This window comes from Chroicocephalus ridibundus, chromosome 6 (genome assembly GCF_963924245.1).
Source record: "Chroicocephalus ridibundus chromosome 6, bChrRid1.1, whole genome shotgun sequence".
Taxonomy (NCBI): domain Eukaryota; kingdom Metazoa; phylum Chordata; class Aves; order Charadriiformes; family Laridae; genus Chroicocephalus; species Chroicocephalus ridibundus.
The window spans coordinates 55,871,668-55,895,925 of record NC_086289.1 but is presented as its reverse complement, the minus strand read 5'-3'; the positions used below and the strand labels follow the sequence as shown (position 1 = coordinate 55,895,925).

The 24,258-nt window shown below is 40.2% G+C and overlaps 1 protein-coding gene across 2 annotated transcripts in view; it reads right to left on the bottom strand.

The window, feature by feature from the left end:
- The window catches only part of LOC134517324 (glypican-5-like), a 394,664-nt gene that overhangs the window by 288,245 nt on the left and 82,161 nt on the right, over positions 1–24,258 (bottom strand). For both annotated transcript variants that reach the window (XM_063338702.1, XM_063338703.1), the window contains exon 3: positions 14,409–15,103. In XM_063338702.1, coding sequence (XP_063194772.1) covers positions 14,409–15,103 — 695 coding nt within the window. The remainder of the gene's footprint in view (positions 1–14,408; positions 15,104–24,258) is intronic.

Here is a 24,258-nt window from a genome sequence, read left to right as displayed (position 1 = left end):
ATATCCTGGGCAAGCTTAGATGATAGGAGAAGTATAGATTATATATATTTAATGATTAAAGCTTATAGAGCAATGCATCACATACCTTGCAAAAAAATGCAGAGTACTTTTTTGTAAAACACTGAACCAATTAGAGTGAGAAAAGACAGGGCAGGGCCGAGCCAAGTGGGGCAAGAGAAACTGCACAAGAACTGCTGCTGCCATGGGTGTGAAAGGGTTTGTGCTGCCATTCACACTCTCCAGTCCTTCCCTAGCTATCAGCAGCAGATAACTGCACACCTAAGAAGGTTAGGCTAACTGCTCAGGAGAACTCACAGCCAGATTAGTCCATCCAGGTCTCCTCTAGCACAGGCAAAACATGGCTAAAACCAGCTTGCAATGACAGAATTATCCAAACAGGATAGTCTAGGGGGATGGGAGACAATACTGATGTTGATAAATCCCCCCTACCGCCCCAAACTAACAAGAAAAGGAGGCAAATAACAGGAATACAATCACTGAAAAGAAAGACTTCTCCAGAGGAGTCCGTCCACCCTGACAGTTAGCTGATGTGACACCCTTCCCAACAGGGTGTCCTGGGAAACCCATCATGACGAATGCCTTCAGCCTTACTGGAAAAACCATAGCACTGCAACCACACAGCATCAAGGGAAACCACTGACTGAAGTGCTACCACAGCAAAGGAAAAATAGAGTATTGCTCTGCTTTGGTAAATTTGCAAGGCCAGGTACAGCACTATGCAGACTTACACGCTTCCATCCAGATGCAGCACAGCTGTGTTTATATGCCACTATTCAACTTGCTAAGCCTGGTTGGGAAGACCTGGAAACATGGCCATGCTGCTTCTGGACCTGACTTATGACACCCCCACTGTATTAAATCTGTTTTTCTTAGGAAAACACATGGGAAACCAGCTTGTATTGCTTAGTGGCTTGTAAGATGAGCCAGCCCATGCCATCTGTTGATACCTGCCTACAGTCAGTAAGAAATTATCATCACTTATTCTGTCTTAAAACACATTCCAATTCTTTGATTCTTCAAAGAAGGGTTTTTTTTTCCCTCCCTATAATTGTTTTTCTAACTCTCTTCCATCTCTTTTGGTCTCAATTTCTTACCTGTCTTTCTCATTGCTTAGCCTTCCTTTGACTTCACATATTCTAAATCTCTTCCTACTTGGTTAGTTCTTTTCATCCCCTCTTTCTTTTTTTCTTCTTTCTGTGCAAATTAAACTTTCCAAACAACCACTTGTCCCATTCTAACAGTGATAAATTTGTTTTATAAAAATATGCTATTAGATCCAAGAAATGTTTTCCCCTTACCAACAGGCTTTTTATCTTATTTTCCTTTGAAGATTTCTTTGCAGCCATTAACTTTAATTGGGAATAGCATAATACTTTTCTCCATTACCTCAAATCACTATTTCAGTTCTTCGTCCGTGTTTTCCCCTTCTGTCAATGCCCATCAAATCACAAATATAAGTGACGACTTCCTGTCAGAAACCAGGGCTTTGCTCAGTCACAACTTACTATTTTTGAAAGTTTACCTTGTTTAACTGCTTATTTGGAGCTTCCATTCCCCAAAACCATTGAACCTCAACGCTAAGCTGTTTCTCCTCGCCTGTTGCTGTCGGTGTACGGTGCCCGTGCCCAGGCACTGGGCGTGGGGTCTCTGTGAGGAGAGGCGGGGGCTGCCCCACACCGGACGCAGCCGGTTCCAGACAGTTCTGGCCAGTTCCAACCACCACAGGCCCAGCCCGGCCCCTCAGAGGGGCAGGCGGCGCCCCTGAGCGGGGTAGAGGAGTCATAATGAAGGAGCGAAGTTGGGCTGCGGGGGGTCGGGGCGAGAGCTTTTCGTTTTTGCCCTTTTTTCACCACCCAACTCTATTTTGATTGGCAATAACTTAGTTTTCCCCAAGTGCAGTCTGTTTTGCCCGTGACAGCAATGGATACGGGATCTTCATCTTGACCCATGAGTTTTTCCACCTCATTTCCCCCTGCCATCCTGTTGAGGAGGGGGATGGAGAGGCCCTCGGTAGGCAGCCGCCAGCCAGCCAAGGTCAACCCACCACAAATATCCTTCTCTGATTTGCTTCGCCATCACTTGTTTGGAAACTTTTGTCCTCAATTCTGTTAGCAGCTGAGTTCCAACATTCCATACAGAAAAATCAGTAGATAAAAATCCATCAAGATCTTCAAGTTCCTAGCCTAGCATCATATAAAAGCGTGACAGCAAGGGTTCATACAGAAGTACAAAAAGGTTATTTCCTTTTATCTCCACAGAAGGAAGCAGTGCCACATTTGGTTATTAGAAAAAAGGGAACAAAGCATGTAATTAAAATGATACAGCAAGCATATTTAGAATAAAATGAGAACTAAAGGTAAACTCCATATATTGAAGTAACAGCAGTGATTCAAAACAAACCACCTTATTAAGTGAAGATTTTAACAAAAAGTATTGACTAAATCAGAAAGAAAACCAAAGACAGAAAGTATAGATGTCTCCCTGAAAAGAGCCAATGGACCTTCCAATCACGTGCACATCTTTGAATACTTCTACTGCAGCATCCCATGAACAAGTATCCTTCAGTAAGGGCACAAGGATGGATGGAAATACCCCCATTTCCTCTTCACTACCCAGACAGACTTCTACTCCTCAATTCATCTTCCCGTACACCCTGTTTTCCTATTGCCTCCTGCCAGTCCAAGACACAAGGGCCCTGTGCTCATCTTTCATATTGCAGTCCTGACTCCACTCTGGCTATACAGAACAAAGCAGAGACTTGAATACTTGATAAATACATTATAAGAATTATTACATATTCTTCTTTTTCCCCTATCCTCCACACCTTATTGTTTCCAGTAGTAAATGCCCTCCAGGGAACTCAGCAGCAGCCAGCCCCCACCTGTGGGAAAGTGAGGATTCACGTGTTGTCATGGCTCACAAGCACATGAGCTAAAAGTCTGCAATAAGAGCAACACAAAATTTGATTAGAGAGGATTAAAACTATTTGGTTTCCCAGAAAACTACTACAGGGGATGGTGTAAAACTGGAGTAGCTTTGCAAAGAAAGAGAGACTGGAGCCACCAATATCTGCTTCAGGTAAGGAGAACAGAGGCTCTTACTATTGTAAAAAAAAAAAAAAATAAGCTTTGGAAGTTGTCCCCGTGACTGCTAGTAGCTCTGATGAAATACACAACTGCAAAAATGCTCAGGCCTCATCCTGTTTTGAAAAATCAGATATTTTATGGTATCTTCAGTTAGTGACACAGATAAACCAACTCTTGAGGTAGCTAAAGCCATAGCTTGAAGTCAAGAACAATAGAATTTGCACATCTTTCTATGCAAATGCCAAATTTTGCTCTGAGCAGGGTCCCCTTAAGAGGAAAGGCAATACTCAGGGGAAGATGCTTACTTGCACTACTTAGTCCTATGGATGCAGAAAGCATTTGGTTGCTGCATACAAGGGGTGCAGCCTTAGTAATCCCACATCTTTCTCCCTAAGACTGAAGTATCTAAATAAAAAAGCAGGTCATCTTCTCTAAACACAGGTACAACAGGTTCAGTAATAGACTGTGTCAGCTTCTTTGGTTCACATAGACATAGGTAAACTGTGAAAGAAACATTTTATGTAGATGGACTAGAACCAAATTCCCTTTAAAATAAGTAAAGCTTCATTACAATTAACAGAAGTCTAGAGAACCACAATAAAATCACAGGGACTTTCACTTCATCTGATATAGAAGATGGGAGCACATACCATGAGTGACTGGGATCCTGTTTCCAAGCTGTGCCCTGGGTTTCTTCACACAAGCTGGGTATTTTAACCCTGATCCAGTCCAGCCCCATGTGCTGAAGCCACTAGCTGCCTGATGCCTTCCCAGCACAGATGGCCTTTTTACTGTAAAACCAAGTGCTGGTAATGACAATTTTATCTCAATTATTCCAGGTAATGTTAACGAAACTAAATCATTATTGGGAAGAAGATGCAAACAGGAGAGGAAAGGAAAGGTTTGTAATCAGTTGGATGAAATATGTCATTTTTCCCAGTGTGCAAGACTAAGAGTCCTTCACAAGAGGCAGGCTCTTGTGGCAGAAGGTGACGAGAACACCAACTTGCTTTTCACTCTGATCTCATTTACTCATCTACTGTCAGCAGAATGAAGTCTTCCACTCAGATTGCAAAACTGAATCTCTTTTACCTCCTGGTTCTCTAAGTCCCTTCAATGAAGCTGTAACAGCTGAGGATCTCCTTATTCTCCATCCTCCCCTTGTACTCCAAAATCCAGAATTTTTCAGGCTTCCTCTAAAGCTACCGCCACTGTGTGTCCCAGACTATTTAAAAATGTTGTGTTCATGGCTTTTTCTTAAAAACTGAACTAAGGCACAGTATGATGTAACCAGGTCTTGTGAAACATTTGACAGGTGAGGACGCATTTTTATGTTCTTTCAATCACCGAATCCACAGTCTGAGCTATTCAGGAGAACAAAAACAAAGTAAGAAAAGATGGAAGAATTAAAACACATCCTTAGCTGGAGATCAAAAAGACAAGTTAAGTCCCCAAGCTGCTTGTAAAGAGCCCTGCAGCACTAAGCTTGCGTGGCATTTCAACAGCTAAAAGATGAGCAGGGACATGAAGCAAAATACCTACAAGTTAACAGGCTAGCACCCAAATGCCTTGTTGACAAAAATAGAACTGGAAGTTATTTATAGGAAAATCACTTTTAAAAAACACAATGCAATGCACAATTACTTTACAGTTGTTTTTATACTCAAAGGTATCATTTTTAAATATACACTTTGGGTTTGGTTTTGTTTTTTCAAAATCTAAACTATGCAAAATCAGTGGAAAGGATTCATAACTACTCTTAAAACATGAAATCAATCTGGGAACATTTACTGTTTAAATTGGCAAATTCTCTACTGGCAACTAAACAGTTAAAGAGAAAAAGGGGGAAAAAAGCCTTAAAAGACTCCAGAGAATTAGCTGTTGCTAAAACAATTTTATGGTCCTTTCCACTTCACTGGAGGTAGTTTGTATGGCTGACTGGAATCTATTCAATGCTGTCAAACATCTAACACTCCCATAGCTAGACGCCTTACAATGAATAACAAGCAGCCTAGCTGCCAATATGCTTGAGCTGCATTTTTTACCAGGGACTGGACCCTAACCCAGCAACACTCTAACTTCATTGTTTGATGCCTTGTTAATTTATAAGACCAAAAATTAACCACAACAGACCTGCCAAAATTTCAAAGCACCGCAACTACAAAATCCATCATAAACTGCAATAAAGAAAGTCAGGTTCATAAAAAAACCTGCACATCTATTTTCTCTTTTGTAGTTTAAATTGAAAATAACACTTAATTTCAGTAGAGGACTTACACAATCTAGGGAGGCGTACAATAGGTGCACAGAATAGAATAAAAAAGAATGAAGTAGAAACAATGAATAAAGTGTACACAGCTCTTGTTGAAACGCTAAGTACATCATCTGTCATCCTGAGTATCATCATTTCCATAAACATTATGCCAACCATTGATTGTCTTGCTCAATACTGTGCTTCAAGCAAAATCCTGGACTCTTACCATATTTATGTCCTTCATCTTTCAACTGTAATAATGGTGAAGCGCTGACACCAGAATCATATTCCATGTAAGGCAGAGAGTGCTCAGCGACAACGCTGTCTGTGAAATTACGACTGTGCTATCTTGGCAGCTTTATGGTTATGGCTTTGGTAGAACTTCTATTCTGCAGCTCGTGTCCTGCCATCAGAGCCACACAGGCACACCCTCCTCTTCACACAGCATCGAGTTAAAGTCAAACGGGACACAGACATTATGACTTAGGGTATGCTCTTGCATTTGCAGCTTCAGGGTGAAAACGAGCATCCTTCTGACCATGTATTTTTTACATAGGTTACAACTTTGTGTTTTGCTTTTCATTATTATTTTTAGTAAAATAACACTTGGCTGTAGAGTTCCCAGGAACTAATTCCCTAGGAACAAAAAGGTGATGAACAATTTCAGAGCCTCAGCTGGGCAAACAAAATGAAGCAGAGCAGCTGTTTTGAGAAAAAAACAGTTACATCGTGCCCTCTGAGAAAACCTAAATTAAAATCAATAGTAGAAATAATAAGCTCATTCTAATTAAACAAAAATAGATGCTACATGAACTAGCCTTTTAGAACTAGAGTTGATTATCTACACCCAAAAAAAGATGCCACTTCATTTGAAGGAGTGAAGAAAAGTGGCAGGCTGTGTATGTTAATGTGCTTGTGGGTAGGCATGTGTTAGTATTTGGAGCAATCCGCATCAGAGAGGGGCAGCCTTAACACTCCTGCAGTGGCCAAGGACACTTGCTTCATCAATCCTGCACTTTTAAGAATGTGTTTAGAATTAATATCAGCAGTGTATCATTGTTTTTGTTAAAGAAGAAAACAGAAATGAAGTCATAAAATGTACTTTTCAGGAATTTATTGCCTTTTAAAATTATTTTCCCTAAATGAAGTTGGTAGTCATAATGCAAAGTGAATAATAAATAATGAATTTTTTACTACACTGTTTAGGCCTCTTGCTCTAAAAGTAGGTTACTATTTCTTGGCTTTATATTTAACCTACTATCCCTACTCTCCACATTTGGATAACTTACTGGCCATACACCATACCTTAGTATATGCCTGTGCAACTTAGAAGAAACACCAGAATCATGCAGAATTCCATCTGTTTTGAACCAATATGCATGCAAAATCTCCTGAAAACACTCATCTATATACTAGCTTAACAGCATTTCTGGGACCACAAACACACATAAACACCCAACATGTTTTCCACAAACACTTTGGCAATAAGACTAGGCCAAACAAGTGTACCTGGACTGTAAATGGAAAAAAACCCGAATGGTGCCATGATCCCTCTCAAAGCCTTTGTCAGAAGGCAACAGCCCCAAATCACTATCATTCCCAAAACTTTAATCACAGTAATTAACCACAAATGGTTAATCACAATCAGAGGTGATCTCAGATCAAAAGCTGGTAAAAAGCTACATCCATCAATTCCATTGATATGAATGTTCAACATAAAACTTTCAGGTTACACATTTACACAAAATGTGTAAGATTTAGGGAATGAGAAGTAGAACTTGAATACTGCTCCGCCAGGCAGAAAAGAGCTTTTTATCTTACTACAGATTAATGACTTGTTAATAGTGTGGTTAAGCACTCTCAGCAAGTCAGCAGTCAGTTGGGAGGTAAGATGTGACTTGCGATGGAATGCCTTTGGGTATGAAGAGACACATACACGCGAATGAATGATGACTTCTGCAAAAGCAAACTTAAGGCTATACAATTTATGTAAAACCAAATTCTTAGAGATGTGTTTAGTCAAATAACATGACAGCTGGACAATATCCAGTAAATACCTCTCAGAACTAACGCAATTGTAATTATATGGTGTTTTTTATTCCTACTCTGATTTATAATAATTTAGATTTTTGGAAATATATGTATTTCATTTTAACCTGTGTCATATTGACATTATTCTCTGACTAAACACCAAATATCAAGCGGTTCCATCACTACAGATGAGATGATCCTTAACACCAGGAAATCGGGCTACTCTTTGGTATCAAGCATCTGCATGGAAGAGAACTGCCATTAGCTAACACGGGCTAGAAAGCTCCTTGCATCCCCTTAAAGAGCTGTTCAAGACGACATGAGCTCTAATTCTCTAGAGGACTTTTGCAACAGATGGGAATGAGGCAAATGTATTAAACACTTTATTATTTCCAGAAATACTTCTACAGTACTCAAGTGTCAAAATGCTTTTCAATCAAGCAAATAGCATGTGGCAAGACTTACAAAGCTGACTACAAGAATTAGATGCTTATACTCCATGAAATTCAGTTGATTCCAGATATATAGGTCCACTGCTCATTTTTTTAAAATTCATTCACGACCAACCATAAAATGAGAGCAGTATCTTAGTGAGTACAAAGCCCACGAGAAATAAAAAAAAAAAAAATACTTAACGTAGACATATTTTTATGTCATATACCACTGTGAAAATCATTCTTTTACCTTTCGCACAGAAATGGCTCATTACATTAAAAAGTGTGCCTACAGTGCAATTCACCAGTTCTCCTCCTGTCCCTGGACTCACAAAGAATTTGAAGCTGATGTACATTCACATAACTTTGGTTCATGAGAATAAAATATACAAGGTCGTGCCTTCAACATAAGCGATTGTGTCATTCAAGATCACATCCTGCAAGAACGACTACTAAATCAGCCAGCTTCAATAGGGCTCTACTCTGGCTCCTTCAAGATGCCTCATTATAGTCAGGCAGTTCCTCCATTTTCTGTTTTCAGAGAAAGCAAGTGCTTAGAAAAAACAAAATATCACTTTAAATAACATTTCTATTGCAAATACTACACAAACATAGCTTTCCCTGTGCGTTTTTACAGTTATTTTCAGCAATCTAACCACAAGGAATTGTATATACTGCTTTAACCTCTGCTAAGTATGGTTCTTATACTTATTGACAGCTGGTGTTGATCATTTGAACTGGAAAACTTGGAGGAAGGAAGCACCTGAGTTCAGCTCTGAGTGTTCTCCAAAGTCTCCAGGAGTGTTTTATGATACTGTTCAATGTCTTTAATCAAGTAGTTCATTACTGGCTGGCAGAAACTCTTTGTTGTGTGAACTCACTCAGCACAAAGTTATTTTGTTCATAGTACTGCCATTTCCTTTTCAAATTTGTAAGGTTACTGTGCATCAATCTCCTGCTGCTCTAAGTTTGGCAGTCTTTTCACTAAGCTTCTATTTTCCTAAGGGTGGCCGTTTTAAGGGGTCTCAGGTCTTTTATTTCTCAGGATTGTTTTTGCTTCTCCATTCCTAACGATTTCGGACCAGTGAAATTATTTTCTGTAAGCCTTCCCTACATTGCTGAATTTTTACCATAAGATTTTTGGCAAGATTTTTATTTTCTTTCAAAATTCCCCCCTTCCCCCTGGCAAGTTCTGGCTCAAGCCCATCACAGTAATGCAGGCATTTCAGGATATACCAAGTACGTTCTTTCACAGGCAGATACCCTTTCCACTGGCAGCTCCACCAGCATTCCCAACCCCACCTACAGATCAAACACCTCACATAACTATAGGCCTTCCCTGAATTCACCTGCAAAGCAGTCACTTTCTTTAGTGCTAACTACCACGTAGTGGTCAGCAAGAACAATTTCAAAATCAAAACATTAATGGTGATGTAATATAAGCAATGAGAGGAACACATTTAAAAATGGCTTCAGGGAAGCAAGTTTAGAAGGCAGTGGAGAGTGATGGGCATACATTTTAAAACTACCTGCTACCTGCTTTGCAATAGGAATAAAAGTTTTTAAACCCTTGATGGGAGGAGATTGATGGACCAGCCACCAAGACCTACCTGTAAGTATTTTCTGTTGAATTTTTTAAATTGCTTTAAGTTCTAATTTGCTGCTAATTCTACATAATTAGCCTCCTCAGGTCCCAATTAGATTTCTAATTGCAAACGACCACAGCAGAAGTCGTTGGGCAAGCATGGAAAGCTTAACTCCTCTGTCTGTCTTGCCTTCATCACTGAGGACAACAGTCCCTGTTTGGAGGCTTCCACCTTCTTGTGCCTTCCTTGCATTTCTTCTGAGCAACACAAAATTTTTACGAAACACCACTCAAATGATCTGTCAGAAAGGGGCATCAGATCATCCCTGTCATTACAACCTTAAGCCAATCCCCTTTAAAGCACAAGTGGTATTTAGTGGTTCTCTTCTCAATATCAATAGAAGTGGTAGCAATACCTGAGAAAAGTGTTTAGAAGAACAACAGGTAATTATGTATACAAATTCTGTTGAGCTGAAGTGGAATTCAGACCATGAAATGTTTCTTCTTTGAAAATCTTGCCTCTGCCTTACCCTTGACAAATGGAGCACTAATATACAGCAACATTAGCAGTGCAGAATTTTTCTATTCTAAAGAGGTATTTCCATGTGGCCTCACTGCCCTTTGAATTAAGGCATAGAGAAAAGCACCAAATACCAGGGCTGGCAGGCTCTCACCGCTTGATGCTGAAGCATGACCCAACAATTGCAAGTGATACACGCAGTCCCTGTCAGCCACCCAGACAGCACTGCCCACCTCTGCCGAAGAGGTAACAAGTCACCATTTCCAGTTGCCCAGAGGGGACCCAGGGTCACAGACTTACCAACATGGGCAAATGCATCGTATACGCTTAGATAATCTAGTAAATGAAAGAATCATCCTTCTGCTATCAGACCTCAAAACCCTCCTCAGACACAGGGAAGCCATATATTCTATCCCACAGACAGAGACGAATCTCTGTGTAACCACGAATTGCCAAAGCTCACGGGAAATCTGTACCTGAGCAGGGCATTGACTCGAGCTCCCACCTGTTCGTCAGGAAACCCCTCCCACAGATCATCAGTCCCTTTCAGATCCAGACCAGGGAAAAGCCGTGCTACTCTGCAAGACGACCAAGCTCCACTGAAGGCCAAAGCTGCAGCACTGGGATACGTTCTGTATCAGTGGAGGTGCAGATTTGTAGTTAGTAGGGCTGGGCAGATTCTAACCATTTCTGATCCAACAGCGATCTGCCTTACCTCATATGTTAGTCTGTTTCCAACACCCGTCCCTATTCATGACCCTTGGTATGCTGGAAACAGGCTGCAAGCAAGCCCTCACTTGTCCTAAACAAGCAACTGGAACCACAGCCTTAGTGGGACTGGACTCCAGGGAGTACAGGCGCAGACAGTGTTTGATACACCACCTGGTGATACACTTCCCCGAAGTCCCAGTGGCACTGCCTCGCCTCCTCCTTGCATTTTAGTTGAGGGTATTTTACTTTCATTTTGAATTTATATTAAAAAAATCAAAATAAAATAAAAATAATCAGGAATGATGCACAAATACAGAGTTTGGAATACAGCAGAATGAACACGGGAAAAATCAGACCAGCTTTAAAATACAAAGACACAAACAAACAAAAAAAAAACCAACAAAGAGAAAAAGCCTCAAAAATTATAAGAGTGAACAAACGTGGTCTCTGCAGCTGGCACCAAGAAGCAGTCAGGGCTCCTACCAATAGGAAAGACAATTAGATTCCAGCAGACAAACCAGAAAGTAATGATTATGATTGCTGATGCTGCAGACCGTGGCTGGCCTGCAGTAGGTTAAGTAAGCTGGATGCAAGCCAGCGTTACTGAACAAATGGCACGGCACATTCTGGAGGAATCTGAGGAGAGATTACTAATATCTTAAAGGTGACCTTTCACACATGCTATCCCAGCAAATCAGGCAATTGTCTTGGCTATAATGGACGAGATCAGCAGAGGCCAGTCTCTTGAAGTTGTGCGCTCATCATACAAATAGGATTATTTTTTTAATATATATTTATAATAATTGACTGCATCTCATTTGAGCAAAGCATCCTAAGTGCTTTATTGGTTTGTTTCACCCCTTCCCCCTGTTTTAAAGAAAATATAATCTAACTTTCCATTATTCAGTATCATCCAGGCAGGCAGCAAGCTAAAAAAGAACTCTAATTTTTAGCCATATTGTCTCTTAAAAAACATAAAACGTTTCCTAAAAGGGCAGATGCATTAATTAAGGCCGCCACGGGACAAATGAAAATTGCTAGGAGTGCTCTGCTTTCCTGAATGAGTTTTCCATAGATTATTTATAATTGAATGAAACCAATTACAGCATTTGTAACAGAAACTGTACACAAGTTAAACAGTTCCCCTTTTGCAGAAGCTGAAGAGCATACCGCAAGAAGAGAAAAAGGTCTCTGCGCTTTTATGAAGGGAAAAGAGAAGGTATCTTCTTTTCTGAAAAGAGTTCCCCCTAAGTAAAACAAACAGTAAATAAACTGGGTACAATTCCCATCAGCACGGCCCAAAAAGGGCCCCAGTGTAATTGAGAATCAGTCCCCGGATTCCAAGAAACCATCTCACAGCCGGAAATCCTGAAGCTGTAGACTGAACTCCTTTCCGTTTCTTCAGAGAAGGAAATACAGCTTAATTAGGCTCAATTTTCTAAATAATGGTTATCCTCTGTAACTAATCGGTAAAGTTTTAAATCAGTATCAGACTAAATGCTTGCTCAAATAGTGGAACATGCTCTGTCTTCAAAATATAATCCAACTTTGCTGACAACTGAAAAAGCTAGAAGTCTAAGGATTACATACTGGCGTATGTAGTTTTTATTTTCAAACAGAAAATCTCCTTTGCTATCCAACAGAGCATTCCCTAAAACAACACACAATCCTCTGTGCACAGAGATTTCGCTAGTGAAAGCAAGCAAAGATACCTCTGGGAAAAAAAAAGAATTAACGTAATTTCAAACACAACAGCGCTTTCTGAATTCATTCTGATCGGAAGAAGGAGAACGTTTAAAGTTACTGCTAGGGAACTGAGAAAGACCTGAATAAAATGATTTGAATAACCATTAAAGAAAATCTTCAGCCTGAAAGACACTTCAGTTAGAATTCTACTTCCACATCAGCTAAAAGCAATACACTCAGTGACTTAATCTGTAATTAGCTGATACTCACCTGGATTATGAATTTTACCCTGTCAGCAAGCTAAGCAAGTGCATATTAGTGACGAGGCTGACAAATGCAATGCAGAATTATGTTTTAGCATTTTGTAACATGCTGCAAATATTGCAGGAAATATCTGTCAGACCATTTTTGCCGCTAGTAGTCGGAAAGCTTAACTTAATTCCTAATTCTGTGTAATCAGTAACGAAGCCATGCGATGATTTGAGGTATCTATCTATAGTCAGATAAAATTAATATATATAATAATAATATATAATAATAGTATATAATATATAATATATAATAATAGTGTACTTTGATTTTCATTTCCCTTCTAGACTTGCATAAAAATAAGATCTGAGTGAAAATTAGAGCAGATACGAGGAGATTGTTCATTATGTGCTGTGGGTTTAACAGTGCTTTATGGGATGCACGATGACACTACCAACTCGACAAGAGCACGATGAAGACCTGCTGGTCTGCAATGCACGTAGGCTCCAATGCCTACCATGCGCGATCCGAGAACCTGGACAAATCTTTTTTTAATTTTTGTGTCATTGATGAAAAGTAAAGGAGAACCTGAGGCAATGTAAACTGAGATAACTACAAATATCAAATGAAAACTTTATCAGATTAGTAGAAGTGGTTGGGGTTTTTTATTATAATCTACAGATTATACTAACTGTAAGTCTCTGTCAGGTGTTCTAAATTGAAGAGAGCTGCGATATTAAGTGTCTTAAAAGGTTACAAACATGCAGGCATTTTTCTCCTAGCAAAATACTTTCTTAGTTTGGAATACCCTCTGCCGCAGCTTCTTTCTGCAGACTCTTTGAAGTATTTTTTCTCTTACATAATATGATGACCAGAGTTCAGCACAGGAATTAAATTTTTAGATCTGTGCATTTCATTCTCTTTAGTTGTCTGCAAGGATTCCTTTACTTTCAAGACAAGCAGATCTATCTGCATTTTTTAGATTAGTCTTTACCCTGCTTAAGGCCACACTCCTACGTATTTTTTTTCCACTGACAGTCACGTTGAACTTCAAGCAGATGTAGTCAGCTGCATCATTAGTCATTTCAATAATTTCTGGTCTAGTCTTCAAGATCTTTAGAGAACACCTGCCAGTGATATGCTGCTATTATTTATGAGACAGTTCTACAATCCTTGTTCTTTCCTCCTTAACCTACTACTTACAAAAACGGATCCACTTTAAGTGTATTTTTATCCTTTACTTACATAAATGCTGTCGAATCCGTTCGATTTTTTTATGGTCTTCTTCCAACTTTTGTATGACACGTGTACTCATTATAGACCCGTACTACCTTCCTAATGTCTCAATCAACACAAAAGTAAAAGGACTCTAAAATTATTAAACAGTTACTGTCTTTGCCTTTATTTAGAAACCCACTCTTCTAAGCCCTTATACCAATTCCTGTGGAATTTCCCCATGCACGACAAATACTCGCTCACCAGGGGAACACTGCTCCTAGAGTTACAGGATGAGATATTTTAGTGTATGAAAATACATTGTGGATATCAAGTACAATATACCCCAATTTTTTGTTTAGAAAATTCTGCAGACAAGCCAGAGCTATCTGCTTTACAGGGTTGCTTCTCAAGGAACAAACTTCCACCTCGCATTTCAAAACAGACTCTACTGTATCCCATCATAATTATCTGTAATGTTTTCCACGGACTATTAAACAAAGATCTAGTTGAAGACTAAAAACTCATGCAAAGACAACACTGACTTGTTTAAATGTTTACTCATCAAATAATGAAAGTGATAAATGGGAGTAGAGAATAATTAGGGAGCACTTACTGTAGCGGAGAGCTGTGGTCCATTCAGCTGTGCGTGCAGGATGGCTTCATTGATGGAGTTCCGGATTCCCGTCAGTGCAATTTCCAGATCATGTGAGGCAGCCATTTCATTAGTCAGATATTCCAGCGTGGAGATATACTCCCTCCATTGTGTATCCAGTTCTGACACGCTGGCCAAACAGCCCCTCATTACGTTTAGACAATATCCGACACAGGGTCTGATTAGCGTCAGGCCCTGGCAATGTGGGCAGTACTGCATCCTTACTAGAGCTTTGCTACATTCCTTCGTGAGAGCTGCATGTTCAGTAGTATTTATCACTTCGATGCCCAGACTGAGGGCCTGGCTGAGCATCCTGCTTGCCCAAAGAGATTTTGACAGCTCTGTAACCATGTTTTTAGAATAGCGTCCAAAAGGATTTATGTCTTGCCTTGTGAGCCGTAGACACTCTGTATAGTCCTCTGATAAATCTGTAATTCCTGGGTTTATTAGTCGACTGTACACCAGAGGAAAGAGACTGTCAAAGAACCGTAATACTGCACTTTCCACTGTAGTCTCTGCGCCCAGAATGTAGAGAGAGATGTCTGTAAAGAGTTCTTTAACAGGCTCTGCTGCTTCTTTTGCCATAGGTCTGTAAGCTGTCTCAAACAGGGAACTTGTGTGGTTTTCAGCAAAGCGAAGCAAAGACTCAAAGGCCTCTAAAAAAGGGGCAGGGGAGAGAAAGAACTAGAGGTTAATAGCAAGCACCTGACATCATAGTCCCAGGACTAACGTTGTCCTGAACAGCAATATCAATAGCTACATGAAATCTACAATATGAATACACTAATAGTTAATACAGCTTACATCTGTAATATGATTAAAAAGACACATAAACACTGCATGTGCATAATAAAGGCAACATATAATACACAAAAGTTTTCTTAAAAAATGATGGCTGTATTCTTAGTAGCTAGTCCCTGACGCGAACTGTAGAGGTCCATGAAGGACTCCCACAGACTCCAGTTGCAGAGGCAGGGTCTATCTAAGATGGCTTTTGTAACCGATACTGCATTTGGGCAGTTCAACTAGACACGTTTCCAATGCATCCCCCCTCTACGCACAAGTGACATCAGGTTCCAGTACACAGGGAGACCACACCATTTTCAATGTTCCTATTGAACTCCAGAGAAGAATACTTGAATAGGCAAAATTATACATGATGCAAGCCTGGAACTGTTAGACAAAGGAATAACTGGTAACAGGAGGGGTCTGTAATACACCAATCACACTACCACTGCCACGTTGGACTGAATAAATAATGATAAAAATAGCCACATTTAATAAAAGGGCGAAAATTCATACTCAAACTTCTTATAAAGCTATACTATGCAGTGAAGTCTTAAAGTCAGAGAATAACTTCTCATAAGCACACAGAAAGGCTGACCCTCATTCATCAGTTGTACTTTTCAACAAAAGTTTGAAATATCTTAATAATTTAATAGTTTATGAAAGCAGTATCTTGATAACAAAACAGCTTAAAGTTGCATTAGCTTTTCATCCCAGATGATCTAGTGCTATGAAATCCTTCATCAAGAAGGGAAAAAAGCATAAGTCATTCGTGTCCTCCTACAATCGGTCTCAACTGCTAAAACGCTGACTTGTACAGCTTTGGAGAGCTGACATGGAGGAAAACATGCTCGAAGGAAGGACTAGACAAAGCTGACTCACAAAAAGCAACTTCAGAGAAGCTGTGGACAGCAGCTCAATGAAAGCTTCCAAGATAATCGAACACAAACAGAAGCTGAAGCTTTTGTTTTACAGCGTGAGTGGGTGGCTGAGAGGCACTTCTGGCAACGCACAAGTCAAGGGTGAAGGAAAGATTCTGTGTGAATAAATTCTCTCCCTGTTAACGTCGGCTACGTCTGGCCACCAGCCAGTGGTTGGGCAGAACTTGACATCAAGTCCTCTACGAACCAAAAACCAAAATGAAATCAAGTCAGAAAAACCATATCTCCTTTTAACTACACCATTTTTGACCATCTTAAAAAAAATAAATAATTAAGGAGTGCCATGGTTAATACACTTCAAATTGCAGAAGGCAACTATTATACACCCAAAGCACTGACTGGGGTGCTAGAATTCATAGACAGGGATAAGAAAGGGATCAGTTCCCAAGATTATTTTTAATGGCACAGAAGACAGTAATCCAACACTATTCCTACTGCTTTTTTTGGAAGCTCTGCAACAAAAAGCCTCTGACATAAACCATTCTTGCACTCCTCTGGATGGCGAGTAGTTCCAGTCAGGGCAGGAGACCTCTCACTTTATAGCTCCTGAGGACTGGCCAGAGAATGGTTTTCGGTCTAATCCGACTCTACATTCATCTGAACATCACCATGCGATTCACTGCAATGTATCACAAACCGAAGTCACTCAAAGATCAGCTCAGCAAAGGAGCAGACACAATCCTGTAAGTCAAGATGAGCGTACGCTGGCAGAGTTGTGTAGGTAAGCCTGCTCACTGCCTTCCTCTGTTACATCTCCCTGGGCAACTAACTTGCTTGTTATGATAAGCATTACAATCCCTTTACCACAAAGGGTGATTTAACTCGACAGATAATACAACATATCTCATTGTACATTAAATCATCAGTATTTTACACACACACGCCGTATCCTTCTGCCGGAGAATCACTTCAGCATTCCCACTGGTATTACAGCAACTAATACTCTGGAAGCACTTACAAAATTAAGCATTCAGATACACTTCAGTTGAAAAAGAAGAAAGTTCATTCTCAGGCAGAGAAACACCTTGCCAAGTTTCACACTGAAGCAGACTTTTACAGCTGAAAAGAATTCTGAAAATTGGATTTGTGATAGAAATATTGACACAGCCTGAACTGTAGTGCAGTTAGCTGCATTATTAAAAGTTTTTTTGCTTGCCACATCAACCCTACGTGTTTATTTTTATTTCCAGTGGAAACCTAAACAACATTTTTGCTTATCACACTAAAAAAGCAATGGAAACATCCAGAACATGAATAAAACCTGTATTTTAAGTTTCCTCCTTCAAATACGCTCTCTTTCTGTCTTGCAGACATTCAGCTCACCATTACATTATGGAGCAGGGACTGTCTCCTGTAATGCCAATAATCTTACGCTGTTGCTTTACCTCCCACACCTGTAAAAAGGCTGAACTGCAGCCACCATCCTCCTTATCTGAAGACTAAACGAAATACATTTATAAACATGCAAGTATCCTTATTGTCCTGAAAAATAACTGCCCCAGTGAAAGTCAAGAGCAAAACAGTCAATAACAACATATATCCCACGAAAACAGATTTCAGCAGCTTCCTGGGATACTGGGTTGTAGACTAGAAACCACATAGCATCTTATTTTCAAACCTCTTAACTGTGAAAATTCTGCATTATTCTGAAACACGTATAAAATCAAAATATTTAATAGCGTCTTTTATTTTTCATTGTATAAGAGAAAAACTGTGATGGTATATAGCTTCATTCCTCCTGCAAAAAGAGCCCTAATATTGGAAGTATGGTACAAAAAAAACCATGTTGCTGATTATCGATGGGCTGCAAACACCTGTAAGGAATCATTTGCTTCCTTGTCACCGCTGGTCAGACACAAAAAATGACTCATGCTTACAGGCACTCTAGCAATGACATTTAAGAAGGAAATATGTAGGTCTTTTTTCATTGTTATAAGGCATTAAGAGATGTTTGAGACAAATTACTGGACCAGCTGAATGTTCTTAGACCTTTAATTAGAAATAATGGGACTTCATGCAGTCAAACAATTTTGCAACAATGGACAGCTTGCATTATGGTTGTACGGGGCAGAAAAACTTAGCAGCTTGTTTTAAAAGTGATTAATTATATGCTTTTAGTGCATCTTGTGTGGAGTTTCTAAATCCCGAGGAAGGTTTACCACTATGTGAAAAATGGGGTACTCATCTGTGCAGTCAAATACAGCAAACTTTAGACATTTATGAACTCGCAAAAAGCTGAATTCTGAGCCTCAGCATACACTGGGAGAAAGATCTGATCATCTTTCACAGCCTTTGACTTCAAGCTCCCCACTAGCAGCATACAACGTACTATAAACTGCAAATATATTGATTCTGAACAGGAATAAGCCATAACCAAAATCATCCAGAATTTGATGCAGACATTATGTATTTTTTGTCTTCCTTTAGTATTAAAATCAATAGGAAGGTGGAGAACAAGCTTTGTTCTCCTGTTCCTCAAAAGTCCCTTTTTGATTTAAGACTACGGGGAAAATGGAACAATAGCCAGCTTTGGATGTTGAACTAATGCACTGGTAACTACTTAACTAAAGTCAGGCAACATCACCTGCCATGAGGAGAATTTTGTTCAAACTGTTTATCATGAGCTCACAAAACACTTGCCACCAGCACTGATGCGTCTATGACAAACACAGCTGACCAAACACAGCTCACCTCTGGAAACTTCACATCTGAACCGCTGGTGTTTGAAAATTACCTTCTGCAGACAAGCCCAGTTATGACAAGATGCCATGATGGTTTTGCTGCTCCACCAGTGGCACAAGCAGCTTACCAGTTTGCATGCTGGGCTTCTAGCCTGGTTCCTAGCTTTCACATACACTAAAAAATTACATGACACTCAGTTTAACACATACAGATGGAAAAACATTGCTTTGCGCGTATAGCATCCATGCTTATTCATCATGAGCGTGGCACAGCTTGGTTTTAAGGCATAGCTTCCTTCTGACAGAAATACATCCATCCTCACACAGGGGATGTCTTACTTCTCTTAAACCAGCCTGCATCTACATTTTATATACCTAATACCTAAAAACTACAAAGGATTCCTGACATCTCACACCAGCTTTTGCACCAGTGTAACACCACTGGCTTCTTCAGTGGGATTTAATCCTGATTTAAGCCCACTGTATGTCAGAAGAAGCTGCAGAATTTAAGTGTTTCTTCTAAAGAAATCTTCTAAAAGATAGTGCCACAGGGAGAAACAGATTTAGAGAGCATGTATCAGTCCGCCCAACACTGGTGTGCCAGCATTTTCCAAAGATTTCCTCTATTTTTTTCACCACCTGGAGATCTAATTTGGGGAAAGAACAAGTAGATTTTGAGTAACAGTACAGACAAAGGAAAAATATGTATTACTGTAACTACAGCTTTGACTAGTTCCTCATGTCACGTAAACACTGTATTCAATGACTTACACTAACTCACTTCAGCAGGAATAACTTCTTGTTTTTAAATTGCTGTCACCTCCATTTTAGTGTAGTCAGATGCAACAGCTATCCAAGGTTGTGTCCAGGCCACCACCCCTTCTCCTGCGGCCTTATCCTTAGGTCAAGAACCGAAGATGCAAAACTGCCATACATCAATTTGCCACTCTTTCTGCCACAAAAGTCTTTCCGGGTGCGTTCTGAGGAATTGCTTATTTTTCAGACTCCCAGACATACAGCAACGCAGCCTCAAGGAAGGACCTCAACAGAACGAGTCACTGAAGCCTCAACAGAATGATTCACCAAAGTGTATAGTCAGTCTGCACGCACACATGGTAGTACGAGAGCTTGCATTTGGGATTGCCTTCATCTCATAAACCCTAGATTTCTTACAGTGCATGAAGGTCAGCAGATGTGGTCTCAGAGAATACACACAGATGGGAATTTTCCAAGAAAATCTGAGTTGACATATGATAGCCATACACAGAGAAAGTTCATTGGCTTCCCTCTTTTATACCAGACCTTCAGAAGCTATTGAGATCCTTATTCTGTAAGCAACTGAAGGGTTCAGATATGGAGCATTAGGAGAGGCTAAGCAACTTCCAACTTGCTGGATTATGAATCAGTCCAAATCCACATTCTTTTCTTTCCACAGGTCCAACACAGGACTGTTAGCACGGGAACCATTTTCCCCGAGATGAAGTCAATCGAAGCACCAGAAACCTCTGTGCAGAGAGGACCATTTTTGTCGCACAGCAGCTGAGGCTGAGATAGAGCGGCCCTACTGTTTGGACCCCCATCTCTTCAAAAATCAAAGTCATAAAACTGAGTGCAAACCCCGACCTGCATATATGAAAGGGAAGTTACTGACACCACCTTCACACTTCTGTGTGTGACTCAAAGCTGGCACCTTGCCTGCAGAGCTGACAAGGTAAGACCACCCTGCTAACGCAATGCCTCTCCACTACAGGAATACACTCTGCAATAATTGAATGCGTGCTGAACTTAAATTTATAAAACCCACAAACGTCTTAAAAAAAAGAAGGAAAAAAAGAAACCATTATATTATAAACATTAACAAAAAGATTTAACAACGCTCAATAAACCAAAAGTAGAAGCAAATACTGAAACTATCTATATGGAAATAACATCTGTGTACATTTTAGATTTGAGTGTAATCATGAAAGAAGAATGACAAATTTAAGTAGCTCCATTATTTGTTTGGTCTCTCAGGACCACACTAATATTTGGCTCCTTTCCCTTCAACATCTTGCATTTATTACTGAGTTACAGGATGAATGAAAGCTACAGTTTGTTGAACAATAGCTTTCTTTTACTGCTTTCAAGTCCATTAAATCTTCTGCATCTTCATGGTTTGCCAAAATAAAGGACACCATATTAATATTTTGCAGCAGTAGAATTTAAGTACATATTATTTGCAATTTGCTGCATAGAGAACAATGTACGCAGCAGAAAACCACACCCAGATAACGCATCTACATGACACAGAAATGATAAAATTCAGAGTTCTCCTTTTTAGATAGGCAATGATGTCTAAACATATTTAAAAAATAAGAACAAAGTGCTCAAAAAACATCATTAAACAAGATGAACAGGTGGGTTGTTTTCTTTAGATCATAAGATTACTCTAACAAAGAAGGTAAGTGCAAAACAAATTGGGCCATGTTTGAAAAGACAGAACCTGAAATCCATTCATTCATTAAGCTGCTTTTAAAAACAAGTTCTTATAACTTTCAGCTTCATTTCTATTTTGTAAAATTTTGCTAGTAGCAAAGAATGTCAAGCACTGGAAGTTTCCTTCTGATTTATCCTGAATCATTCTGCTGAATGTAGTGCCACAGTTCTTAATTAATACCCTACTTATGTGTTTTACTGTTTTTAGAACAGCAGTCTTCCTATACATAAACAAAGTCACTCTTGATGAAGTTGATGAAAAATAATGTGTTAATAAACTTATCAGCAGTCTCATGGAAATGCCCGCCACACTGTAGTTGACACTACACCAACACTTGCAGGAAACATTACAAGCTGACTCCAAAACATTTTGGGCCAGAGAAAAACCTGAAAGTTCTCAGAATCTGGGCCGAGCAGAAGCATCTCTTGCTTTCTACTCGCCTCCTATAGCTCCTTTTAACAAGGCAGACCGCAAAACAGATTCAACAGCAAGAAAGCAAAGTCAGTTCTGGAAAGGGGGAAAAGGGAGAAAAGCGAAGTTTGACTTCGCTCACCTCGACAGCAAGGAGAGGGTATAATGTCTTCAGAGCTAATCAGTCCTTCAGAATATAGATCAGACAGAAAAAACCCGCAGTTTTCCATTACTGCCCACAGGGGAAAGGTCTTTACTTAGCAGTCTCTCCATGAGTTTTCTTACATTAATAACATCAGATAAATATCCTGGCATCTACATGTTGATAAAAACTTCTGCCCCAGTTGAAAAGTAAGAAGTCTGTGCTCTTCTCTGTCCATACCTGACAGCTATGGACAACCCCGATTAACTGCAGATCAATGGGTAGGACTATTTACAAACTACTCCTATCATCCTCTATCCCCCTCCTCAGTTCCAAGTGCAATTTAAGAGTGTTTTCAACTTAAAAGTAATTATGAAAAGTTACAAGGGCTTAAAAAAATCCTTCAGAGCATAAGAATACCTGGTCTTTCCTTAGTAGTATCTCCTGTGATGGGAGCTTGGCCAGCAGTTTGCCACATGTAGCACTGGACATGAGAAAGCCTGGTGCAATTTGGGTTTCAGAGCAGCAGATCCACTAATGTGGGCAAGGCTAAGACACTTCAGAAAACCAATTTGCAAAGAGTCTGTTAGAACACTGACTTCCAATAACAGCAACAGGAACCAACACCATTAAGTATCATCTGAAAATTTCTATCATGGATGAAAATTAGTCGGTTTTTTTCATTTTATATGCACAAATCTATTCTTTCAGCCTTGGCACACCCGGGCAATTATATGAAAAGCAACCACCCCCTCAGACTGCTGCCCCAGCCAGCAAACCCTCACCCTGTTCTGAATCAGCCCTACAGTACAATTCCTACTTCTTCTACTTTGCTTGAAACTTAAACAGCTTCTTTACTATGCAACCTTGTGCAGGGAGATGGGGAGGAAATACGGAGCTCGTATTTTGATGAGACTGACAAACATTGAAACCACTGACTTTGGGTTATTTCGGTGAGCATTTGATTCTGGAAGCATCACTAATAGAAGTAACATCACCAAGTTTAAAATAAGCTCACTGCTTCATAGGCTGGTGATGGAAAGGGAAAAAAAGACACTCAGTAGACACGGAAGCCTAGGAGATACCTTAATAACAACAGAATGGTCCAGTGATAGAATCATAGAATGGTTCAGGTTGGAAGGGACCTTCAAGATCATCTAGTTCCAACCCCCCTGCCCTGGGCAGAGACACCTCCCACTAGACCAGGCTGCTCAAAGCCCCGTCCAGCCTGGCCTTGAACACCTCCAGGGATGGGGCAGCCACTACCTCCCTGGGCAACCTGTTCAAGTGTCTCACCACCCTCACAGGGAAGAATTTCTTCCTAATATCTCATGTAAATCTCCCCTCTTTCAGTTTAAAATAGTTACCCCTCATCATGTCATTACAATCCCTGATAAAGAGTCCCTCCCCATCCTTCCTGTAGGCCCCCTTTAGGTACTGGAAGGCTGCTATAAGGTCTCCCCAGAGCCTTCTCTTCTTCAGGCTGAACAACCCCAACTCTCTCAGCCTGTCCTCATAGCAGAGGTGCTCCAGCCCTCTGATCATCTTTGTGGCCCCCCGCTGGACCCATTCCAACAGGTCCATGTCCTTCTTGTGCTGAGGACTCCAAAGCTGGACACAGTACTCCAGGTGGGGTCTCAGCAGAGCGGGGTAGAGGGGGAGAATCCCCTCCCTCGGCCTGCTGGCCACACTTCTTTTGATGCAGCCCAGGATGCGGTTGGCTCATGTTGAACTTCTCATCCACCAGCACCGCCAGGTCCTTCCCCTCAGGGCTACTCTCAAGCCATTCTCCGCCCAACCTGTATTTGTGCTTGGGATTGCCACAACCCAGTTGCAGGACCTTGAACTTGGCCTGGTTGAACTGGTGATAAATAGCAACCTTTTGTTCTGCTCTGAACATTTTGCCGTGAAATCAAATAATGATTTCTGTAGACTGCATGCTGGGGAATGTTTCCAAGTTGCTGGGAGTAGTAACCACAGCGCACACATTTTTCAGACTTAACGGGCTTAGCTTTATCATTAACAAAACAACAGTGTACAACCAAGTTGCAAAGCAGCTGCAAAACTATTTATCAAAGACAGACTAGGGAAAGCTCTGCAGTCTGCTGGTCTAAACCATATCTGCCCTTTTTAAATAAAACACTATATAGAATAGTTGATACACTTCACAAAATCAGTTAGTTTGCTAACTTGATTTTGAGTTACCCCCTATTTATTTCACTTTTAAACTTTTTGTGAATACAATGAACAAGATGGTAATTAAATGGAGCTGATTATTATTTCTCTATACTGCATTTCAATACAGTTGTAAATTATTTCATACACTGTCATTACAGGGTGCAATTACTTACTTCTTTTTAAAGTGAGCGGTCTC